This window comes from Bolinopsis microptera, chromosome 7, assembly GCF_026151205.1.
Source record: "Bolinopsis microptera isolate Bmic1 chromosome 7, MBARI_Bmic_1.0, whole genome shotgun sequence".
Classification (NCBI taxonomy): Eukaryota; Metazoa; Ctenophora; class Tentaculata; order Lobata; family Bolinopsidae; genus Bolinopsis; species Bolinopsis microptera.
In genome coordinates this window covers 1,058,709-1,083,284 of record NC_087078.1, presented here as the reverse complement: position 1 = coordinate 1,083,284, position 24,576 = coordinate 1,058,709, and the positions used below count along the sequence as shown (strand labels likewise).

The following is a 24,576-nucleotide window of genomic DNA, read 5'->3' as shown; positions in this document are numbered from 1 at the left end:
ACCGAATACCGAAAAGTTGAGCTGTGACACTATACAGAGCAATCCAATCTATTTAGCAATTATTATTATTATTAAATCAAAGTTCTAAACAAGGGATAGTTAAAAAAACAACGCCCGAGTCTAATCTTTCCCTAAAACAAAAACTAAAAATTAAAAACTTCATTGCAATTTCCGCCAATATCTCTTGTCATAACTCAAATTACGGAGATAATGCAGGTCAAAGATATTATTCAAATAAAGATTTCTTTTACATAAATCATGCACAATCAGCGAGAAAAGATTGCTTTGGGGTCTTCCTCTTCTCCCTGGTAAGTCCAGTGTATTGATGGCAAAAATGAGGGAAGAAAACGCTGGTCCGTCAATAGGACCCCGCAAAACATGTCCTAACATTCTCCACCGACTACGGGCCACTTTTTCTGACAATGGTTCAGCATTGCAGCGTTTATACAAGTTTTTGTTGGAGATGACTCCTGGGTACTTTATATTCAAAATAGTGCGAAGATGTCTGCGGTGAACAACATCTAGTTTTTCAAGGAATATTTTGGGGACGGCCCAACAGGATGAGTTGTACATAAGAACCGATACGACTAAAGCATTATACAGTATTAGACGTTTGTTTAGGGGCAGTTTATCACTCCAGGCCTTCTTGTAATTGTTAAAGGCAGCATATCCCAGGTTTATGCGACGCTGAATATCAGCTTTGCTACACAAGACGGACCCTAGAGTGATACTTTTCCTCCATGCTTCATTCCCCGACACTAATTTTCCATCACTGTCGACTTCACCCGTACTAGCTAAATAAACATGAGTGAAGTCCGTTTTGTCTTCATTGACAAAGAGGTTCCATTTCTCGAGTATAGCTGTTGCCTGGGGCAAAATAGCTCTCAAGTTGTCTTCCTCTTCATCATTGAAGTCAACATCATCAGCATATTCAGTGTCAAGTGGAAGGCCAGCAATAGTAATCGGGGGGATCGGCCTATCTAAACTGATTGTTATAGTCCATCTAAGTTCATTCAAAGCACCAGCCAAGACAAGGGTGAACAGACAGCCGGATAGACAGTCACCCTGGAAAGCTCCAAGGAGACTTAAAAACTCAGCTGAAAGAACTCCATTTACCTTCACCCGTAGCTTTGTGTTGGACAACAACAACCAGACAATCCTCAGCTCATCCTCAGTACAGCCACACAGTTTCAGGAGTTCAAGAATCGTAGTGCGTTTGATCGTGTCAAACGCACTAGACATATCAATGCCCATGCGATGATACTCCCATTTCTTCCTTTGGACAACTGACAGTAGAACTCGCTGACACCAAACAATATCAGCACAAGAACGAGCGCGTTTATATGCACACTGCCATGGACCAGTGAAGGCGTTCACTTTTTCTTCTATCCTTTTAAGAGTAGCCATTTAGCAATTAGTAAATAAATTGATAAATTACCTACTTAAGGGGGGTTCACCCTGATTTTGGTGTGAAATTTGGGCATATGGTTTTTGGCTCATAACTCAGTCATTTTTTGTACAATCTTGATGAAAATTCATGTACGAGTTAATCAGTGGACCACAAGTAGAGCACCTAAAATCTGGATTTTGGGCATGTTAAGGTGATTTGGCATAATTGGGACCAAAAATGGGCGTGGCTGTCCCGCCGGCGCCCGGCACCGGTGGGCAACCGGAGTCCGGAACCCCCTCAAAAGTTCGGTCACAGGCCCTAGTTTGTTGGTCAATTGCTATCTCCAAATAAAATTTCACAAAAATATCAGGGTGAATTAATAAACCTATTCTGTCCCCTCAGACCGAGTTTACCAAGCCCCTCTCCTCTCCTCCTCTCACCTCGCCTGCAGTAGGGAGTTGTTAGATAACGACAGTGAGCAGTCCTCTCACCGGCACAGCGTGGCTGAGTCCCCCTGGCCTAGTGTTAATAACCTCTCTGTAGACGAGAATAACAACCCCGAATACAGGGTCACCAGGTTAGTTTCACTTTCACTATCACTTTGCCAGGTTAGTTTCACTTTCACTATCATTTTTCTCTTTTAATCTCACTTCACCAGGAGTTCACTTTTAATCTTACTTCACCAGGTTAGATCACTTTTATTGTTACTATCACTTTTAATTTTATCTCTAATTACAACATTGACTTTCATCCTACTTTCATTCTATTTCTCTATTCTCATTTTAGTTCAAAGTCACATAACTTGAAACTATCAAGTACATACAATATTACCAACAGTACATGACATTACAAATACATGTGCTTCTCATGAGTGTAAACTGTAATAATATATTAACTCTTGATAAACAGAAGGAGTGGTTATGTCACGTGGTTAACTCTTTGTTCTTACTAATTATTGAGGATTCTTCTTTACTAGTATACTGTTAGGCTGGTGGTGGTTTATAAAACCCTTGAGTTGACACGTCTAGGTCAGTGAAGAGTTGATCTGAGTAACATTCAACGTTAGTTCAACATCACTACATGACGTTGGTTCATTACGACATCATTATTATTATTATATATTCCAGCCTAAGTAAAGTTAGTGACAATTCTCTCACCACTTTAACGCAATCCCATGATAACTGTGTTCTGTTTCCATGATAACTGTGTTCTGCTTACTATAAATGTTGATGATGACATGGTATTGTAGGGTATCCCTCTTGACACCAGCATTCCTTCACCCCACCTCATTAGTTTTTAATCCTAGGTTACCAAATTACCACTAGTTACACACTGTAACCATGGTTACCAAATACGAGACGAAGCAGTAAAGTTTTGTGACTATTTAAGGATTTTTAGGACAAGATAAGCCTTCAAATTTGAAATTCCCATGAGTCGTCGGACATGAGCATCTTTTCTGTGTTGTAATGATTCCATATACAGGGTGATTTAATAGGGCCATATTTGCTTCAGTATCTGAGTACAACAACAATATCCTTTAATAAGACGGTCATTAACCACCGCGGCCATTAATCGGCTATTAAATAGCCATTAACCGGTCTTTAATAGGCTCTGAAATTGTTATCAGCAAGTTATAAACCAGCTCCACTTTGTCCCACATTTCCCAATAAGTGTAAAGAGTAGTGTTTGATGTGTCGCCAGACGATACAATTTCATTACCATATTACTTTCTCCAGACACTCTTATCACGTGACTAAATAAAGCAATCTTATTGGTTCCCAGCTCAAATACTTCCCTCTCATTGGCTGGTTAGAAATCTAGTAGATACTTCATACTTCACAGCACCTTGACTGGGTAACACCACCAGACTAATTGCCTAATTGGATTACCTTTTTCCGTGTGCAAACCAAATATTTGGAATGTTTTTACTTCTGTTAAAAATGCTGACCCCTGGTTTTATAGCAGACCCACTAGCCCATACACTGTATATTTACTATATCTTTACAACTATACGATACAGTTTCTCCATGGAGCTTATAAGATATCTTCACACAATAATTTACAAATAAAACCCGATATTATTCTATCATGTTTTAATTTCTAGATTCTAATTTCCTTATTAGCTATTAGTCAGTATCTTGTGAGGCGCACCCCAACCCCGCACCCCAACCCCGCACCCCAACCTCGCACCTGGACTACGTAAGCTGACGCGCGTGTTACGTCCGTCTTAAGCACTAATCAAAACACAAGGGGGAGTAATTATACCATATATGGTAGTACAAATAGGAGCTATCAAGCTGGTCCATCAAGGGTCATCTTTATCTGAGATTTACTGTAAAACTGACGGAGGTTTGAGATAGCAGGGAGATAACGACTGTGTAAGCTAATTTATGGTGCTGTGTGGAGCAGTGTGGTAAAGTGGGTTCTTGAAAACACGAAAAAAAGAAGGGATAATTGTATTTTATCTTTCAAGAAGGATTTCAGTTGAGGCTGGTTTTGTTAAAGTAAGTGAGGGCTTCAAAAATAAATAATTGTTCGAGTTAGGACGTTGTACATCGCACTCCGTGTTAAAGGTGTATGTAAACCCGTGCAATAAGATTTGACATAGTTTAACCATAGCTCCACGAATCAACACTGAGAATCTTCTACATTTACCTGCAAATCAACACTGAGAATCTTCTACATTTACCTGCAAATCAACACTGAGAATCTTCTACATTTACCTGCAAATCAACACTGAGAATCCTCTACATTTACTGATTCCTTGATACGGCGTTCTCAATACAGTATAGAACTATTTGAGTATTTGGATCAGACTAACTGTTAGAGTTGCTAATTACGCTGTACTACTGTACTACTGTACTACTACTCTACACCCCGCTGCTAGAGTAAACTATTTGGTTATTTAAACTCCATTATTCGAATTATTTAACTGCATGTAAAAAGGTTAATAATATTCGGTTAAGCCTGTTAATGCAGAGTGAGTCAAGCATAAGCACAATTATATTTAAAATTAACCCTAGTACAAAAACTTAAAAAAACAAATAAATTAAAATTAATCAAAGAATATTATTAATATAATACTTTCAACACTATTTATACTTTCAACACTACTGTATAACAACTAATTTGAGTATCATTAATATTATGTAATGGAAGTGTTGTAGCCAGATGCAGACAGTTCCCACCCTGGCTCCGCAATAATATAACGACTTTTTCTAATTCTAAATGAAAATCCCGAATGAGAACCAATCAACCCACAAGTTCCTATTATTACAAATCTTTGAGAAGTTAAGTTGTAGGTGATCAGATCTCATACCATAATATTTATTAATTATTATTGTTTTTAATATTTATTAATTATCATATTATTATTATTATTTGTTATAACCTTATCATATTAAGTAGTAGTAGTATGATGAGTTATTTGAGTAATAATGTAGAGTCTGTGGCAGCTAGATCAGCTACAAGAAACCGGACCACAGTGCTTGTTAGATTCGTGACTTGCTTACATGCACATACTATGCACATACTATGCGCATAATTAACATATTAATAATTAATATCTCAATAATTAGTGAAATAGTTAGCGTCTTGGCAGCTACCTTTCTTAAATCACATTTAATAAGCTGGTTATCATAAAGTCATAATATCTAGTTATTTGAGGGAACATGAGGAGGCAGCTCTAGATCAAGCAGTGTGACTGTGAGCATGGTTTGTCGTAGGTCAGTGTGATTAGTGTGATCAGTGTGATTAGAGCTTGTTCAATCAAATACGCTGCCTAAAATCTCATGCTTCATTTATTAATAGCCAAATTCATGCTGTGATAAATCTTAAAAACGTCTGTTTATGAACGTGATATTTTAATGTCTAACAAAAAGAAGCTAGAAAGAGCTAGGTTTTTCAAGTGCTTGCCACCTGTTCTTTTTAAATACTGTGTTAAACTGTGGCCTGTGCAAATATTACAATTAATATGATCTTAACTTGACACTCTATAATACCTGAAGTTCTGTCCTGGCAATTAATTATTGTTCTCTATTATTGTTAGTTGTCATGCTACACTAATACTGCACGTGGTACAGCAATACTGCACGACGCACGTGGTACAGTAATACTGCACGACGCACGTGGTACAGTAATACTGCACGTGGTACAGTAATACTGCACGTGGTACAGTAATACTGCACGTGGTACAGTAATACTGCACGTGGTACAGTAATACTGCACGTGGTACAGTAATACTGCACGTGGTACACTAATACTGCACGTGGTACACTAATACTGCACGTGGTACACTAATACTGCACGACGCACGTGGTACACTAATACTGCACGTGGTACAGTAATACTGCACGTGGTACAGTAATACTGCACGTGGTACAGTAATACTGCACGTGGTACAGTAATACTGCACGTGGTACAGTAATACTGCACGTGGTACCGTAATACTGCACGTGGTACAGTAATACTGCACGTGGTACACTAATACTGCACGTGGTACAGTAATACTGCACGACGCACGTGGTACAGTAATACTGCACGTGGTACAGTAATATTGCACGTGGTACAGTAATACTGCACGTGGTACAGTAATACTGCACGTGGTACAGTGATACTGCACGTGGTACAGTAATACTGCACGTGGTACAGTAATACTGCACGTGTTTATCAGGTGTTAGAGTCAGGTACACTGTCAGTCACATACAAAGCTTATTACTGTTGTGTTTAAAACCGTTACTAAATGTATAATATATAATATAAAGTAAAGTGTAGTTACTGGTAAAGTTTAACTCTCGTTGGAGCTTGTTAGCTGGTAGTTAGCAAAGTTGCTGTGTAATTACAACACGTGCTAGTTACTACACTAGTTACACCACGTGCTAGTTACTACACTAGTTACTACACTAGTTACTACACTAGTTACTACACTAGTTACTACACTAGTTACTACACTAGTTACTACACTAGTTACTACACTAGTTACAACACTAGTTACTACACTAGTTACTACACTAGTTACAACACGTGCTAGTTACTACACTAGTTACTACACTAGTTACTACACTAGTTACTACACTAGTTACTACACTAGTTACTACACTAGTTACTACACTAGTTACTACACTAGTTACTACACTAGTTACTACACTAGTTACTACACTAGTTACTACACTAGTTACTACACTAGTTACTACACTAGTTACTACACTAGTTACTACACTAGTTACTACACTAGTTACTACACTAGTTACTACACTAGTTACTACACTAGTTACTACACTAGTTACTACACTAGTTACAACACGTGCTAGTTACTACACTAGTTACTACACTAGTTACTACACTAGTTACTACACTAGTTACTACACTAGTTACTACACTAGTTACTACACTAGTTACTACACGTGCTAGTTAAGTTACACTATTAGTAGTACATACTACACTAGCACACTACTGCACTAGCACACTATTACACTACTACTGAAACAGTAGTTACAATGAAGCAGGGTCGTGGTGTGTGCACTGTTTAACATTTAACAAGTAAACACTAAACAAGTGTACACTACCGGTACAGTAGTGGATATCAGTACATTGTACTATGTAGTATTAGTTACTTTAGATAAACTGTACATATTGTGTAGTATGTATATTTGTATATTTGTATATTTGTATTAGTTACTTTAGATAAACTGTACATATTATGTAGCATGTATATTTTGCAGGAATATTAGCGGGTAAAAGTACTGGACTATAAAATGTTTCTGTTTAGCTTTACGGCGTAAGGACACCATCAGTAAGTTTCACGTGTCCTTATTGAAGGTGTAACTGCGTGACACCCTCATTTGCAACAAAATAACAATAATGTAACAACAATAATGTAACAACAATGATATTCTGGTGGATTCGTGTAGTGTTATTGAGTCTCATAAACACATTTGTTGTTTCTTTCATTCAAATTTCTGATTGTTTCTGAATAGACTCAGTGAAGACAGATTCAATTATAACGATCAAGATTCACTGTAAAAATTTTACGACGAAATTTATTTCAAACAAAATATATAACTGTAAAATATTTATCCACTGTAAAATAATTTTTACTGTGAATCTTGATCGTTATAATTGAATTAACACTATTTCAGAATATGAGTATGACGTAGAAATGTCGATACGTTATTCAGCTATTTATTTCCATTAGAATCTGTCTTCACTGAGTTTATTCAGAAACAATCAGAAATTTGAATGAAAGATACAACAATGATATAAACAATGATATTAATAATGGGGATCTCTGTAACTGGTCTAATCCCTAGAGATTAGAGTTATCTTACAATTCTATATTAACATAATATCACAGCAGCGTGTCATCTTACTTCTGTCACTTTGATAGTTTGTATCTTTCATTATGTTTAAATGTTATGAGAAAACTAAATTTAAGATTTTAAATTGTCCATGGGTATTGTTAATAAGAACCTCAATAACTTATTTATTTAAAAAAAACTTAATCAATATATTATATAATATGTTTTAAACAACGCCTTCAGGTTAATCAATCTCATTAAACTATATAAAAAATAAGTATAAAGAATAAGGAAAAGGAACGGGAATGAAGCCAATACCAGAAGTGAAACCCCACCAAAGAATAATTGATCCTTAGGTAGACCTGGTGAAATAAAGTAACTGAACTGTAAGTTTAAGAAAAGACGGAAGGAATAAAGGAGAGAGGAAATAATGTTATGTGAACATCATCAGCAGATGACTTGGCACACCGGTTTCGGGGGTTTAATACCTGTACCGGTTTAATGTGCCAAGACCCCCTAGCAATCACTCGTCAGTGATCACCTACATCGACCATCAATGTATGTAGTTTAAATGTACTTAAAGACAGCGCGAGTAATATTATTCCGGAAAGAGGAGTTTTCCTCGTTTATTTCTGGTCACAGAATCTTGTGGAAACCAAATTTATACTAAAAAGTAATACGTAAAATAGAACAGATCGTTTTTCTTTAAGTCGTATATATTACTATAATACAGGACATCCCCACTATAATACAGTATATATTACTATAATACAGGACATCATCACTATAAAACATCATCAACAAAATATCAACAAAACATCTGCAAATGACCGTGGCGAATAAAAGAAGTGTTTAAATTAATCGAATTCGAATAGATTCGAATAGATACTACATAAAAAGTTGACAAAAATGTAAAACAAATATGAAATAATGAGCTGGGAAACTAGTATTCCAAGAAAGCAAGTATCGATGCACTACAAAGAGTCACGACATCTGCACAATAAATTATCACTTTATTAGAAGTTGTACATAACAAGATATCACCAGCCTACAGCTAAGTGTCTTGTTATATAATTTTGCTTTTATAAATAGTTCTAAGTTAGGGTGTATACTAAGTTTGCCTACTTATTACTTTGAATATAACTTTAAGTATGCTGAATATTGTTTAATATTGTTTAATATAGTTTAATTATCACACTATCATAAGTTGAGCAGGTCTATTACTACTATTTTATAGACTTTAATTCATTGTAAATTCAGGCGCTTTTTTACTTGCTTTCAGTACGCTGTAAAGCCCAAATATTCCGTAGAAACTTTTAGAAACAGTGAGAAAGCTGGTTTTTGTTTTGGCGGCAAGTAAAGACTAAAGAGCCAATCAGTGAGCTCCGTAATGGAGCCGATACGTCAACAGGGCATAGCATTTACCAACTTCCCCTTTAAGTACTTTGAGTCGTTATCTTTCAGAGATTCCTTGTCGACACTTGTATCCACGGTCTAAATGTCTAATAGAGCTCCTGTTATAGAGCTCCTATGTGAGAGCTTGTGAACAGATATTGTCGGTAATATGTCTCTTCTAATCTCTAGCTTGATCCTCTATTTTCTTACTTGGCTTCCCCTTCAGACCACATTCCAGACCACATTCCAGTCTACTTTCCAGTCTACATTCTTCTTCTTTTTGTGGCAATAAATTCTCAGTACGTGTTTTTTAGTTGTAGCTCTTGTACATAGTCAATAAAGACAGCGCGGTTATTATATAATGAAAATACAGTCTTTATATTGGAGACGGTCAATGGACTTGGTGGACTTGGTGGACTATCTGGCTCGTATCATGTATTAAAATATAACTCTAGGAAGTCTAGTCTTATCACTGTAATACCAACCACTAATCACTATAAGTATACATCACTTTATCTTCACACACATAACGGTGTAATGTTGATAAGATAACAATGTTTAGATTAGTTTTCGCTGATTTACTGTTAACACTTTACATTTACCGTTATTAACTCGTTTACCGGTGTGACTCTAAATAAATATCATCTGGAAATTAATAACCTTAATTTATCAACCATAAACTGCAAGCATTAAATGTTTTCCGTAAGATTATTTCAGTCAGGTTGTCTAACTCTATTGTCTGTCAGCAGCTCTGGTCAATATCTGGTTTTTACACTGCGCATCCATCTAAATACACTGTTCATCAAATATCTGCCTTAATAAGAGTAAACAAGCCAGAAAAGGGTGGAATTATTTCACTTAATCTATTTACATCAACATCTAAAACATGTTGATATAATATTATAGTAGCTAAATAAGGTACTATCATCATAGTATTGTAATCTAACCATCACTATAATGGCAATATTCACCACACTTATTGGTAGTTCCCACAACCAGACAATGAATGCTCTTGCAAAGATCAGATTAAATCAACTACAATAGGGTTATACAATTAAAGGAAATATGTGGAAGAAAGGGCACAATAAACACTGCTCAAAATTAACATCGTTCTCACGAGAGGACGTGTGGAGTGTTGCTAAGCGTGTTGCTAAGCGTGTTGCTAAGCGTGTTGCTAAGCGTGTTGCTAAGCGTGTTGCTATGCGTGTTGCTAAGCACTCGCGTGTGGGGTTTTGAAAGATCACAACTAGTTGGAGAAGCTCAAGGACCAAGATCAAATTCAAAAGAATTAAATGAATTAATATAACAATAACGCTTTAAAGTTCTCGATTTCGGATTCAATAAATTCTCATCTGCTTTCAAAAGGGCTCGAATTCTTAAGTATAAAAACATTATAAGACAAATCCAAATTTAATTTAATAGAAAGTTTATGTTGATCTAATGAATGTGCAGCCTAGTAATAATAAGAGGTTAATTATAGGACATGATAACAATATACCGCAGTATTCTCACTGTTATACATGTCATTACAATTCTCCTGTTCAGACTGAACAATACTTGCTTCACTTTCACTTTCACTTTCACTTTCACTTTCACTTTCACTTTTACTTTCACTTTCACTTTCTTTGATTAGGTCTATAAATTGTCTGAACAGGAATGCGTAGATTGTTTTAAATAATAATATCTGCTATGGTAATGTAACCATACTTCTATTATTATTACATTAATAATAATAATCAAACTGTTTTCTTCTCCAGACTAAAGAAAACAAAGAGTAGCGCGAGACTGTTTGCTAAACGTTCACAAAAGATACCAGTAAAGACAGAGAGTGTAACATTGAGGCAGATAGTGAGGGATGTTTGTGCGGAAGAGGCTGTTAGTGATCTGGCTGTTCTCAGGACTCAGATGCTGGACAAGAACGAGGAGGTTTCACTTTCACTTTCTCTTTTATTTTGTGTTTCATTCTAGAGCTATTACTTAGCAATCCTACTGCATAGTGTAATTTAAAGGCTGTTCTCTAAGCTCAACTTCAAGACGATAATGTTTTCCGAGCAGTGTGTGATTACACCGTTCTCTAAACCATCTCTCTCTCTTTCTCTCTCTCTCTCTCTCTCCACCCCCCCCAACCAACCACATTCCTGGTCGTCTGTCTGCTAGATTTGATTACTCTCCGTTACTTGAAACCAGTAATCTTAGTGTGTGTATATGATCTGTGGTTTGGTTGGTAATTCTCCAGTCTGTGAGAGTTTGCAAACTTGCGAACTGTAAGAGTCTGTGAGATTCTGAAAACTGTGAGAGTCTGTGAGAGTCTGTGAGAGTCTGTGAAAGTCTGAGAACTGACGTATTATCTCCCTCAGATTGAGCAGTTGCAGAGTGAGAACGACGATCTCGTCTCCTCCATTTCAGGTTAGCCCCCCTGATATAACAGTAGTTACTAATACAGTGGTTTCTAATAATAAAGTCTACATATTATAACGCTGTGTGACACACAGACTGATATTATGTGATATTTGGAATGGCAATTAAATTAGGCTAGACTGTTTTCTTCCAGCCTGCCTATTTGAAATCTAGATTATCCATTATCCTAATTTGAGACAAGTCGTAATTGTAAACCAGTCACAGCAACACTGTGTTGAAATCTGGATATCATCCAATGATTAGATCAAATTTGAAATAACAAGCATTTAAAATGTTTAACGTGTTTATTGTCCAGGTTTAGATTCCAAGATAGACGACCTCTCAGAACAACTATCCAGACTACAATCTCTAAACAGGTCCCTCCAAGCTCAGAACTTCAACCTCAGTACCTCCCTCTCCCACAAGGATGTTACTTTTGATAAACTAAAGAAATACCTCCACAAAGGTCGGTTGAATCTCACAGTTATTGGTTACCATGGTAGCGGATAGCTCTGATGTATTGATTACATTGCTAACGGATGATTGTCCGAATGTATGAAGTGTAGTTTGTTAAGAGTATGTTGAAAAGTTGAAAGGCACTGGTTTTTACACATTTATAACACTGCTTTATTTGATTCAATGGTTACTCAAGGATTCTCGAGTAAGACGCAGTGTATTAGTTTAGAACATGTTTGTACAGCTTGTTGATGTACAATGTTTAGATTAACATGTTCACTGTATGTTCTATGTTTCATTCAGTCCAGTGTTCAGTACAATATTGATAACAACAACCTCATGTCTCACCCTAGAGGATTGTAGCCGTAAAATTGGTTGGACCAGCGGGGGGGGGGGGGGCCAATGGCATAAATGGAGAAAATGGAGAATTACTCATGGGTTTTTCCATTTTCTCCATAGAAAAAGTCTCCATTTTATGCCATTTTATGCCATTTTATGCCATTGAAAACCTGAAAAATTTAGAATTTCGAGAAAAATTTAAAAAAAAAAAAAAGATATTTTCGGCCAATAATGAACAGAGTATCATGAAACATGGAGAAAAGTGGTTTTCAGAAAAACTTTGAAAAATGTTGACTTAGAAAATTTTCGGTCCGAGTCATTTTCGATACGTACCTCCCGTATCGAGAGCTCCGGATTCCGAGCTCGTGTTGCAAAGGGGAGGCCTGCCTTCCGAGATCGCATTACCTCGAGTCCAAAATTGTGTATCGAGGGGAAGGTGTGGACTTCGAAAAACCGAAAAAATATTTTCGACAAATAATGAACAGGGTAGCATGAAACGTGGAGAAAAGTATTTTCAGAAAAACTTTGAAAAATTTTGACTTAGAAAATTACCCCTCGGTACACAATTTTGGACTCGAGGCTTCCCCCTGGTAATGCGATCTCGGAAGGCAGGCCTCCCCTTTGCAACACGAGCTCGGAATCGGGAGCTCTCGATACGAGAGGTACGTATCGAGAATGACTCGGGCCGAAAATTTTCTAAGTCAAAATTTTTCAAAGTTTTTCTAAAAACCACTTTTCTCCACGTTTCATGCTACCTTCTTCATTATTAGCCGAAAATATTTTTTTGGTTTTTCGGTTTAAGTCTGCACCTACCCCTCGATACACAAATTTGGACTCGAGGCTTCCCCCTGGTAATGCGATCTCGGAAGGCAGGCCTCCCCTTTGCAGTGCGAGCTTGTTTCGACTTTCGAGGATGTAGGTCTCACTTCTCAGTGCCTATTACTCTCCCCTATTACTCACTCCTGCTGTAGCCTGTAGAAATGACTTTACACTAGGCTTGAGTAATTATGAGTTTGCTTGAAGTGTGCCTCTACTAACCTAGTATAAGCATCTAGTACCCTACTAGGAGCTTTCATAAGCTTGTTACGCCCCTAGTAAGCGTAAATAAACATGTTAGGATGTCCAATTTAGGTGTTAAATGGTGTTAAAGATGAAATTTCGAAGAAAAAATTCATGGCATAAAATGGAGAAAATGGAGAATTACTCATGGGTTTTTCCATTTTCTCCATAGAAAAAGTCTCCATTTTATGCCATTTTATGCCATTTTATGCCATTGGCCCCCCCCCCCCCCGGACCAGCTGATTAGTAAAATGTCAATATTATTTAAAAAGACAACATGACTACAAACAACAACAACAGAGCTTAAAATTTGTAAAGTCCATTTTAACAGTTATCTAATTATTTTAACAGTTATCTGATAATTATTGGCATTGTTAGTAAGCGTTTCCTGTTTGAAGTGTGATAACCCCTCTTTCCCACCCAGGTCCTCCCTCCCGTTGCCAATCCGCCTCCCCGCTTGCCAGCATTTCAGAAGCCTCCGGAAATGCGGCTCACAAGTACGGCTTCCTAAACCGGAGTTCTCAGAGCATCTCCAGAAGAAAGAGTATCCGACCCTGGAAACGTCGGCTGGCAGTCCTGGACAACAATAACCTGTCTATCTACAAAGTCGAGACTGTAAGTACTAATTACTTACTACACATCGTGTTTGGTTTTTAAACGTTTTGGTAACCTTTCTGTGGCTTTCAATGCACTGCCCATTTTCAAACGAGTAGTTTTCTTTTCATAAGATTTGAAGGTAACAATCACCAACCCGTTGTTAGATAAGTTGTTAGGAGATTTAATAAAGTAGCTGAGACTGGGTTTGGGTGTTAAACTATTGAGCACTGAAGCAGAAAGTAAAGTAGTAGTCCAGCTGAAAGAAGCCACATTTCTGAAGCCACATTTGTAAAGTTACCTTACATAAGTCGGTACCTTTGTAAAGAAGAAACCTGTCAAGGGGGGTACCTACAAGGGCAGGTAAAAAGACGCACACCCTGTCAGGCGGCGGGCATACACCATGTCGGACACACTCCATGTCGGACACATGCCATATCGGATACATACCATGTCGGACACACTCCATGTCGGACACATACCATGTCGGACACATACCATGTCGGACACATACCATGTCGGACACATACCATGTTGGACACACTCCATGTCGGACACATACCATGTCGGACACATACCATGTCGGACACATACCATGTCGGACACATACCATGTCGGACACACACCATGTCGGACACACACCATGTCGGACACACACCATGTCAGTGGTTTTATTAACAATATTACTATTGAGAGAGTTGTGGGAGAGAGAGAGAGAGTGTTGATCTCCACTAATATTTATGTTTGTTTACAGGATACACTGCAACCTCGTGCTATATAATATATTATCACACTTTCGAGCCAAATTTGGCAGGAAAGCAGAATTGATATTACATGCCCCGATGGGGAGCACTGGCTCTCACCCGGGGGCATGAAATATCAATCAGTTGCTCTGAGAGAGCCCGATATTCCCATAGGAACAAGGAGCCCACTCTCAACAACTGTTATACTACTGTGAGGTACTGATTTAAATAAAGATTTAAATCAACAACCTGAAGTAGTCTATGACCGTAAATGCAATGATCAGATAAACTTTCCACCATTAGGAAAAATTTGTATTTATAATTAGTTTTAAAAATATTTCCTTGCGTTTGAGATGTGTCAAGCGAAATAAAATTTTTTGTTGTAAAACTTTTTCAAGCTGTTCCTTTTTTACTGCACTTCATAGTTCAAAGTCTAATTAGGCTTCGGATGATGAAACTAAGTAAAAACTCCCTGGCTTGTACGAGCTTTAAATGACTTAAGGTTACTGAAAACGAGATCAAAGTTTACAAGCAGACTTGAAAGTTGCACAAAGTTTTGGTACTTGTCAGCGATACAATCAATCAGGATAATTAATTTCCTTAATCGCTTACTTGAAATTAAAAAGGAAGTGTCAGAACAAACTACAGAGTACAGTCACCCTTACAAAAAACAGTAAACATTAAACGATGTTTGATTAATTCGAACGAAGAAAACACACAAAACAAAGCCAGATTTCAGCCATTTCAGACCTCAATTTTAACCCCCTCTGATCCCTTCTTTGAGCCATATTCCATATAGAAATTGTGCAGAAATTATACTTGGCTTTTCCAAACCGGTTTCGCCTAGATTAGCTTGCGAAATTCGTGGCTGATCTATAAACAGACTGATAAAGAGATTTATAGATTCTGTACAGTAAAGAGCGAAAATTCTATCCCAGGACCAGTTTAAATTTTAGTTAGTGCAAATAAGTGCAATAAAAACATCCTATAAAATATATTATCTATCTAAATATATCAAGGGACGAATGACGTAACTTAATCAGCTAATCTGGTTATAAATCAGTCTGGGCACTAGGGCAAACAGGTCCGATGATTAATGTGCTGCCATTCTTTAGACCAATTCAATATTGGTAACAGTACGGGTGAACTACCTGGCCATGACCAGGGTGGTTATAGGCTGGTGGAGTACTGCGTTCTAAAATGTTGAAGAGATACATTTAATTATTGCAACTGTTCTGATAATTTCCAGTTCAGATGATTTCTAGCGAAGCAGATAATGGCAAATAATGGCAAGTAAAGATGAATACTGACTAAGAACTAAGTAGCTACTATACTCGATAAAATTCTAAGTCAACGATTACAAGTTGCATTGATTAAATCATTCTGAAATAACAGACAATCAAGAATCAATACGGACGATGATATTGTACATGTAAATTAGGGTGTGTAGTGTATAATGTGGACTGATAAATAGCCCACAGCTCTATTCAAATACAAGAACTAGGAAATTCTTTCACCTTATCGCAGATACAGATTATACGATAAGGACTGTGATGTATAATCAACGCTTAAACGGATGTTCTATACATCATACATATACAGTTTTAATGACTCCAAAAATATCTAATAGAAATAAAGTATTAGAATCACCAAACATCGATTGATTTGCAGGATATAATAATTACGTATCAAACGCGCTCGTGGCGGAATATTTTAGACGCCAATAAGTACAAGTCCCATGCTCGATAAATATATTAATATTCAATGCACTACGTATCACTTATCTGTATAAAGCAAATTGGGCGCGGCATACAGCATTCACTGTGTCATAAATGTGATGAGCACGTGAGATCTTAATTGTACGTATTGTATCTTCGATATCTGAAATACTAACTCATCGAGAGCTATATATAGCTTGGACATTATAAACATAAATAAGTTCGACATGTCTAGTTTGCTTTGGTGAGATTTATAACTAACGTTTGATCAAATTCTGCTTTCCCGGCCAAATTTGACTCCAAAGAAAGTGTGATAAAACATTAATCACATGCCTTCTCATGCGATATCAACATTTTCAAAACTCGGCAAGCCTCGTGATTGAAAATGTCGATATAACCCTCGGCAAGCCTCGGGAAATATCGAAACTTTCGCTAACTCGGCAAGCCTCGTGGGCGAAAGTTTTGATATCGCATGAGAAGGCATGTGATAAATGTATAGTATAGAACTGTTAAAACTACATAAAGGCACTTGTTTTGAGGAAAGTTTTAAATTTTACATAGTGAAGTGCTCAAGTTGACAAATAGGGGAGGGGTGGGGGAATATTGTGAAGTTTCATGGTATCTTCACACAAAGTGTGGACAAGCATTGTGCGTAACGTAAATAACTAGATAGCATACAAAGCATATACCTCACTAGTCACTAGTCACTAAGTATTGACAAGTATGTAATACTTAATATTAATTACGAATACCTCTCAGGTTGAATCATTGATCCCGATAAACTCTATTATTGATATTCAGATGGACAGCAAAAAGTAAGTTTTTCCCACCACTTTCTGTCACGTGACATCAAGTAATTCACACGTGACCTGCTCGGTTACTTAGTAACGGCACCTTGTCACGTGACACGGCTCTAAACAATTACTTTTCCTCTACTGAAGCCATTAAAGAGTAAAAGCTTACAAATTGTTGGCTCCCACGAGAAGAGTACTTAGTATCCGATAAAAGATCTCTTTGACTAAAAGTAATTTAGGTTGTCCGAGTATTATATATGCTTCTCACGAATGAATTATCTGTTATCAGTGCAACATATTATGTTTTATGGAGGCTATTGAATCGTGATTCCTGCACAGAAAGGAATTTATAGCATTTACACCTTTTTAAGATTAATCAAACTGGTAATCATATTTTTAATCAATTAATTGATTAAATAAATATTTAACTAATTAATCAAATAACCAGGTCGTATGGGAAGCACGTGATCGTTATCACTACTGACGATAACAGAGAACATTACTTACAAGCTAACTCAGAGAAGATATGAAGGAATGGGTCCACATGATCGAGAGTCTTGGACCTAGTTAATCAGCTGATCTATTAGTTAATTGATGATCTGATTGTTCAATTAATTAATCAGTTAATTGATTAGTTAATTAATTGTTTATTTGTTAATTAATTGAATCATCCGGAACCCTAGGTGAAATATGTACATTTTAAACTTTGAAGGATACTTCCTTGAGTAAAAGCTTAGCTAAAATTCGTTCTGTTGCTGCCTTCGATGTTTGCATAATCCGGTGTAGTTTTAATTAATTAAATTAATAATAACTTGATGTAGGGAATTAATTTATTTTGAAACTAGCCAGATTGCGCTACCAATTGGACATGGTATTTATGGGCCGTTTTATACGTTTTGTTTCTTGTTTTTTATGTATAAATGTTCGTACATATTATTTGTGAAAAGGAACCAATCTTGATGTGTGATATTATTAAATTCGATGCTCTATTTATTAAATTATTTGGTTGATTATTTTTGATAGCGACTACATAATTGGGATGTGAACCGAAACCTTATGACAATTTATGATTCATACAGCAAGTTTATATTAGGAAGGAAAACATTTTATCTTTGAAAGGAATGGTATCTGCGAAATATCATCAAACCGAAATCTTAATTCACTAAAACTGAGGTTTAGTTTTATGGTGCTTTTGCGTGGGTTTTTGTACTCAATGTTTTAACAATGTCAGCTGAATGCTTCGTTGTCAGCTAAACCTGTTTTTTCGAGCGTCTGCCCCATATAAATTATTATATGAACCAAAATCCGAATATTTGTGATTATTCAACGTTTTTATTTCCAATAAAACATCGTTTCTATTAGTAAATGAGACGTCAAACTTATCAACTGAATTTGTCATACGCTCAAGTATTACAAGTATTACAAGATGCTACGAGATTATAGCTGTGTGGTATTAAAAGTAGAATCTAATATTGTGATTGAGTGATCTGTCATAAAGTGGTCTGCCAAGTAGTATTATTTGGTGGTTCGACAGGTTTATGTCATTTCTGGGATGAGGGCTGGGTTGAATTGACGGCCTGAGTTGGCAGGTGGTCACGGTGTTCATGACGTCATCTGGCATCGTGTTATCCGGTTCCACTTCAAGTAGTCGCCTGAACAGAGAGCTGTAAATTTATTGTAAATGGTCATCACTCGACTTGAAGAGGCCATACTGCGTGAACAAAACCAACTCAGTAGCGCGCGAATAGCAAACTAACGAATAAAGTTTTCTATCGACAACCTTAACTTCACTGTAATCTGATCCGCGCGGACGCGCGCTATATATCCTAGCTTTGCATCATGCATTCGATTTTAATGCTAAACCCACTAAATTAATTCAACAACTTCTTACAAACTCTATCAAGTGTTGGCATGGTATTAGTAAATTTAAAACGCGAACGACTGGTTGCTGGTGTCATCAGTCAGGTAGATGATTTACCTGGGGACCCCATGCTATTATGTTCATAAAGATTTGGCGGAATGACAGGCTGAGCGCGGCCCAGTAAGGTAGGTTGTAAATGTACAATCGATGTGCGGCCCAGTACAAAATTACCTGGCCTGGGGACCTCAGGCTATTATGTTCATAAACAATAAACGAACATAAATAGATAGAATAATTCCGCCAAATAAACAATAAAGATTCGGCGGAATGACAAGCTAAGCGCCGCTCAGTAATATTATGTATTTTATTTATTTCTGAAAAAATAATATATATATATAATCGGCAAGTTGTATTTAATTTATGACAGTAAAATACTTAATATAACGCAATAATGCTCTCTCACTCTGAGGGCCGCGCATGATAACACCCGAACGTAGTGAGGGGGTTTGCGCGGCCTGATAGAGTGAGAGAGTATTATCAGTTATAATGCCCGACTGTCCGATTGGAAGGGGTGTAATGTGATACGTGCGCATGATACAATATAGTGTCTAATATATAGAACGCCAGTGTTATTTGTTTTGAAACTAATTAACTGTGGAGCCGGAAATGTATTACGAGAAATGAAAGTGGTCTCTCGCTGTTCCTATACCTGTTTTGATAATGCTCCCTGAGAAAAATTTAGCGTTATCACTTTTCACCCTCATGACACATTATCACATATAACGTCCCTGAGGGCATTATAATACTGGGTAACCGGTAAAAGTCAAAGGAATAACATAATATATTTCCAAATGACATGTAATGAATTTTAATGTTTGTAGCAAAGTTTAATTTGGTGGTGTCGCTTGGAGGATTCACATAGCCATGTGTCTACGCGTACTGCGTGACGGGCTTGTTTCACAAGTCTTTGCCGCCTTCGGCGGTCGCGCGCTACTGCAAGCGAGAGGGCTATGGTTAGAGCAACTTGGAGGACTTCGCCGCTTCGACGCGCCGCGCAAACTAGCATTCTTGCTTCGCAGAGCAACGATCTCGACGGATTGACATCGTCAATCAATGGTGTCGCTTATTTATACATTATAAACAATAAATATTCAACAAAATCGTATTCGTAGATTGACTTCCAAATTATGACTGTAGTTTGAATAAATTTGGTTCTTTTAAAACTAAAACACAAAGTGTTCAATTTAGGACGAATACTAACTTTTTTACATTTTAAATCACAAAAAACAAAAATATTTGCATAAAAGTTTTGGTGCGCCGCGCATGGCAACTCTAAAACGTTTCTGTTTTCGAAAATCGAGCGTTACTTTACAAGAGGATTGTAGTCACTACAATGTAGTGTCACTGGTTTACACTGTCACGTCTTGTTACATTGAATCTAAATGTATTGTCTTAGCCAAGACTTCAGTCAAATCAAACTATCTATCTTCTGGGAATCGTAGCAGAAATAGATTGTGTTAAATAAACAAAAGTGTTAATCTTGATGATAAATTATGAGACTACATTGGAGTGTACTGAAAGATTTATTGAATTTTTATGAAACCCCTTTTTTGTTAAATAGAGTTTCATGAAATATTAACAATACATATTTTGCACTAGCCACTACCTGAGTGAAAGTCTTTAGAGCAAGCAATCTACTAGGAGTTAAGCTCTCGATTGAAGAAACCTAATGTAGAATTCACTAGTATTTTAAGAGCTTAAATAGAGACTTATAGTTATTGATTATTTATAATAAGTTCCTAACCAGACTCATCACGTTTTGGTAACAACTTCAAAAGTAATTAGGTGCTTCTTAATTATGATAATTATGTGCTTCTTAATGTGCAATATTTTATAGAATGGAAGATAGTGACCAGGCAACTGTAAGATGGGATGAGTATGCAGCAAGATGGCTGAGGGCCAGGTTGGGCTACATTCTACTCATCATTTACATGTTGGGATTATGTTTTGCTATCCCGCTAAGTGTTAACGAGCTCGTGAAGAGGCATGCTGAGGTGAAATTACAAAAAACATTGTGTTTCAGAACAATCTAATATGAGTAATATTCAATATGCATTGAAATTTCTAGATTTTACGCTCTACACTTGATATATTGGTATTTCCTATTCAATAAGTTCTAATAATTTTCTATCTTCAGAAACATGTGGTTGTCTGGTTTGTGGCTGGGGTGTTTGTTTACATGACGATACCTATCACTACTGCAGGTAACCATGACAGCACTAGCAGATATTACTCTGTTTTTATCCTCAATTTTATTCGAGGTTTAGTCAAGAGTATTCAGTTGTTAAAAGTATAATGCTGCCAGCCGATTGAAAGTCAGTGAACAACATTGATATTTTTACCATAACATCATTGCTGTTACCATGGCAATTTACCAGGAGTTGTGCAGCACCTGAAGAACTTCTCCCAACCTCCCCAACAACTGCGGTTAATCAGGATACTCATGATGGTCCCTGTTTACAGTTTCTTTAGTTACCTGGGCATGATACTACATAAACAGACCATCTATTTAGATGCTGTGAGTATATACGCCAAAACGTTTCGAACCATATTTGGGTTTATTTTATGACGTTTGAAATTTTATTTCCATTAATATTTAAAGAACTGTCTAGTCAAAGACATGAACAATGATTACATGTTGTTAGGTCAGATCAGAGATATTGACAAATCGTCTTAACACCCCTGTTACCCTAACAACATTCCTTCAGATGCGAGAGTGTTATGAGTCGTATGTGATTTACAACTTCATGATGTTCCTAGTAACGTACATGTATGAACACTATAATGTAGAACAGTTGCTAAATTACAAGGCTGCACAACCACAGCTGTTCCCTTTCCAGAGGCTACCTCCATGGCCTAAGGTTAGTCTTGTTGTTATTTATCTTGTATTGTCTGTGTAAATATAAGGGTCAATTGACTACCTTTGCCTCTTAGCAACAGTAAGCAACCTTTTCATTATATACAATAAGAAGTTGAGATCGTTATAATATATTTGTTCGTGTTTTATTTTCAACTATTTATCAAGCAACGTTATAAAAATCATTGTGTTTCAGGGCAAATCGTTTGTGATATGGTCAAAAAGAGGAGTGTTTGTCTACGTTGTCTCCAAACCGATCACTACTATTATTATGTTGATAGCTGAACTGGCCGGCCACTCTGGAAAGAATGAATTCAGTATAGGTTAGTAATTAGCTATTTAGTTAATTAGCTTTCAGTATTATAGTTCCTGCTTTCATTTTTATCGTAATTATTAGTGAGAACCTGTATATAATACCCGACCTCTCGGGGGAACAGTGCATGGTATATAAAAATCCCGGTATAGAGAGGTTCACAAAATCCCATCTCCCCAGTACATATACGGTAATATAGCTTCTAGAAATAACCCGTAATATAGCTTCTCAAATAACCTGTCAAGCATCTCATATATATACGTACGTCATTACTCATTAATCATTAGGGACTTAATATGAACGTGTTGTATTGTGATAGAACACTGCTCAGTATTTAATCAAATCACTACAAAATACAATATTATCTAAGATAAATCATATTTCTTGCACAACACGAGCAAATTGAATAGAATTTTGGCAGAAAAGAAGAGGCCCAGTATAGAGAGCTACAGTTACTCGATATATGTTTATTGAATGATAGATTTTTGAAACGAATTCTAAATTTCTAAATTACTAAAAACCTATTTTATTTATTATTTTTTGCAGGTAGTATATGGATGTGGACATTAATAATAGATAACATAGCCCAAATGTGGGCCCTGTACTGTCTTGTTATCTTCTACCAAGCACTTAAACACGAGTTAGCTGGAATTGAACCTCTTCCTAAATTCCTCTGTGTTAAGGCAGTGGTTTTCTTCTCTTTCTGGCAGGGACTATTTTTGGATTGTCTTGTCTTCCTCAGTATTATTAAAGATAGGTGAGTTAGAACATAATCTCAGGTTTTAATAAGCTTATTGTTACAATGTTATTTTAAACCTATAATACCTTGTTATCACTACTAAATTGTAAGCACCATTCCATATTACATGAAAAAAGGATTGAAAAATCGATAATTTAATGTCTTCTTTCTTACGATTTCTGTAGAAATTAAAAAACAAACTGATTGTTTATAAATTCCTGTTAATTACTTTTATTTTAATTTATTTTTAATTTACTTTATTACAGTAAAAATGAAGGCGGCTACACAGCAGAAGAAACAGCGGAGACAGTGCAGAACTTACTGATCTGTATGGAAATGTTCGGATTCTCAATAGCCCATCATATTGTCTTCTCTTATAAACATTACGTCTCAGGTAAGCGTTGATTTAGTAACCAGATAGTAACCTAGTAACCAGATAGTAACTTAGTAACCAGGTAGTAACTTAGTAACCAGATAGTAACCTAGTAACCAGATATTAACTGTATGAATTTTAACACTTTATCTCCTCTCAGAGATAGAAATACCACCCCCTCAGTTTCTAACTAGTCTATCTCACTTGTTTGACTTCAGAGACGTCAGAACTGATATCAGAACACAGGTAATTGAAACGTTTTTATCTTATTATTTTATAAATATGAAATCTTAAATGTTCTTTTATCAATAATTGTACATATCATTTTTTAGTTATTATCATTTTATTCCTATCATTTTATGATTTTAGTTGGGTGAAATGGCCTACGGTGGCGGTAAAAAGTCAAGAAATTCGGTAAAACTGTGGAAATTAAAAGTTTCGCTGATTGTTTTTATTGTTTTGATAAAATCTGCGTTTAAAATGGCGAAACTATTGAAATGATTGTTAAAACCATTATTTTGATTCTTAGTAATTTCTAAACTTGTAATAATCCTTAACGTCGTCAAATACCATTTAATTGCTAGGTAAGTTTGTGTGCGTAAAATATTTTCGACTGCGGTCTGCGATTTTTGAATTTAATCAAGTCGATCCCGAAAGGGGAAACTGATCGTTCATATACCGAACGATTTTGCTTGTCAAACAAACTTGTGACTTTGTTCAGTTTTGAGGTTGTTAAAATATTCCAATACCTAATGTACATCACTTGAACCACTATAACTATTTAATTACCCCACTAATAACCTATACCCCCTATCAGTTGGGAGTGAGTGCACAAACAATACGTAACAACTACAGATCTCGTCATACAGAGAGATCACCTCTACTTTCTTCAGAACATGTTGAGTTGAACACTTTTAAAAACTATAACCAGGATAATAACGAGAATATTTGATAACTAAGCTGAGAAGTGAGAACTAGCCAGAGTCGATCTACAATTTCCAAATACCCAAAATAATAATTGACTAACTAGTTTAAAATTTATTTTGTTGGTACATATAACATACATAGCTACTTTTATTCATAATCTTCATACAATGCATACCTCTGCTTTTATTACGTAAAATCAAGAATAATGTTGTTATCTCTGTAATACTATACAATAAACTCTTCTTTACTTTTCTAAAGGGTTGAA

At 36.3% G+C, this 24,576-nt stretch overlaps 3 protein-coding genes across 4 annotated transcripts in view; all 3 read left to right on the top strand.

Moving 5' to 3' along the window:
- Window positions 1-18,525, top strand: part of LOC134818918 (uncharacterized) — a 67,528-nt gene extending 49,003 nt beyond the window's left edge. The window contains exons 10-16 of one of the 2 annotated variants that reach the window (XM_063828632.1): window positions 1,793-1,967; window positions 10,839-11,007; window positions 11,439-11,487; window positions 11,795-11,944; window positions 13,757-13,947; window positions 17,147-17,202; window positions 17,630-18,525. In XM_063828632.1, coding sequence (XP_063684702.1) covers window positions 1,793-1,967; window positions 10,839-11,007; window positions 11,439-11,487; window positions 11,795-11,944; window positions 13,757-13,947; window positions 17,147-17,202; window positions 17,630-17,711 — 872 coding nt within the window. In that variant the 3' untranslated portion in view covers window positions 17,712-18,525. The remainder of the gene's footprint in view (window positions 1-1,792; window positions 1,968-10,838; window positions 11,008-11,438; window positions 11,488-11,794; window positions 11,945-13,756; window positions 13,948-17,146; window positions 17,203-17,629) is intronic. The other variant, XM_063828634.1, reaches the window with a different exon arrangement.
- A 2,465-nt stretch (window positions 18,526-20,990) lies between these two features.
- LOC134818088 (transmembrane protein 184C-like) lies at window positions 20,991-22,287 on the top strand. The gene is made up of 5 exons (XM_063827504.1): window positions 20,991-21,005; window positions 21,240-21,306; window positions 21,481-21,620; window positions 21,811-21,963; window positions 22,156-22,287. Exons 1-5 carry the CDS (start codon window positions 20,991-20,993, stop codon window positions 22,285-22,287), a joined length of 507 nt encoding a protein of 168 aa, XP_063683574.1.
- A 527-nt stretch (window positions 22,288-22,814) lies between these two features.
- LOC134818919 (transmembrane protein 184C-like) lies at window positions 22,815-24,369 on the top strand. Its single transcript, XM_063828635.1, has 4 exons — window positions 22,815-23,029; window positions 23,278-23,405; window positions 23,545-23,630; window positions 24,202-24,369. Exons 1-4 carry the CDS (start codon window positions 22,830-22,832, stop codon window positions 24,334-24,336), a joined length of 549 nt encoding a protein of 182 aa, XP_063684705.1. The 5' UTR covers window positions 22,815-22,829; the 3' UTR covers window positions 24,337-24,369.
- The last annotated feature ends 207 nt before the right edge of the window (window positions 24,370-24,576 follow it).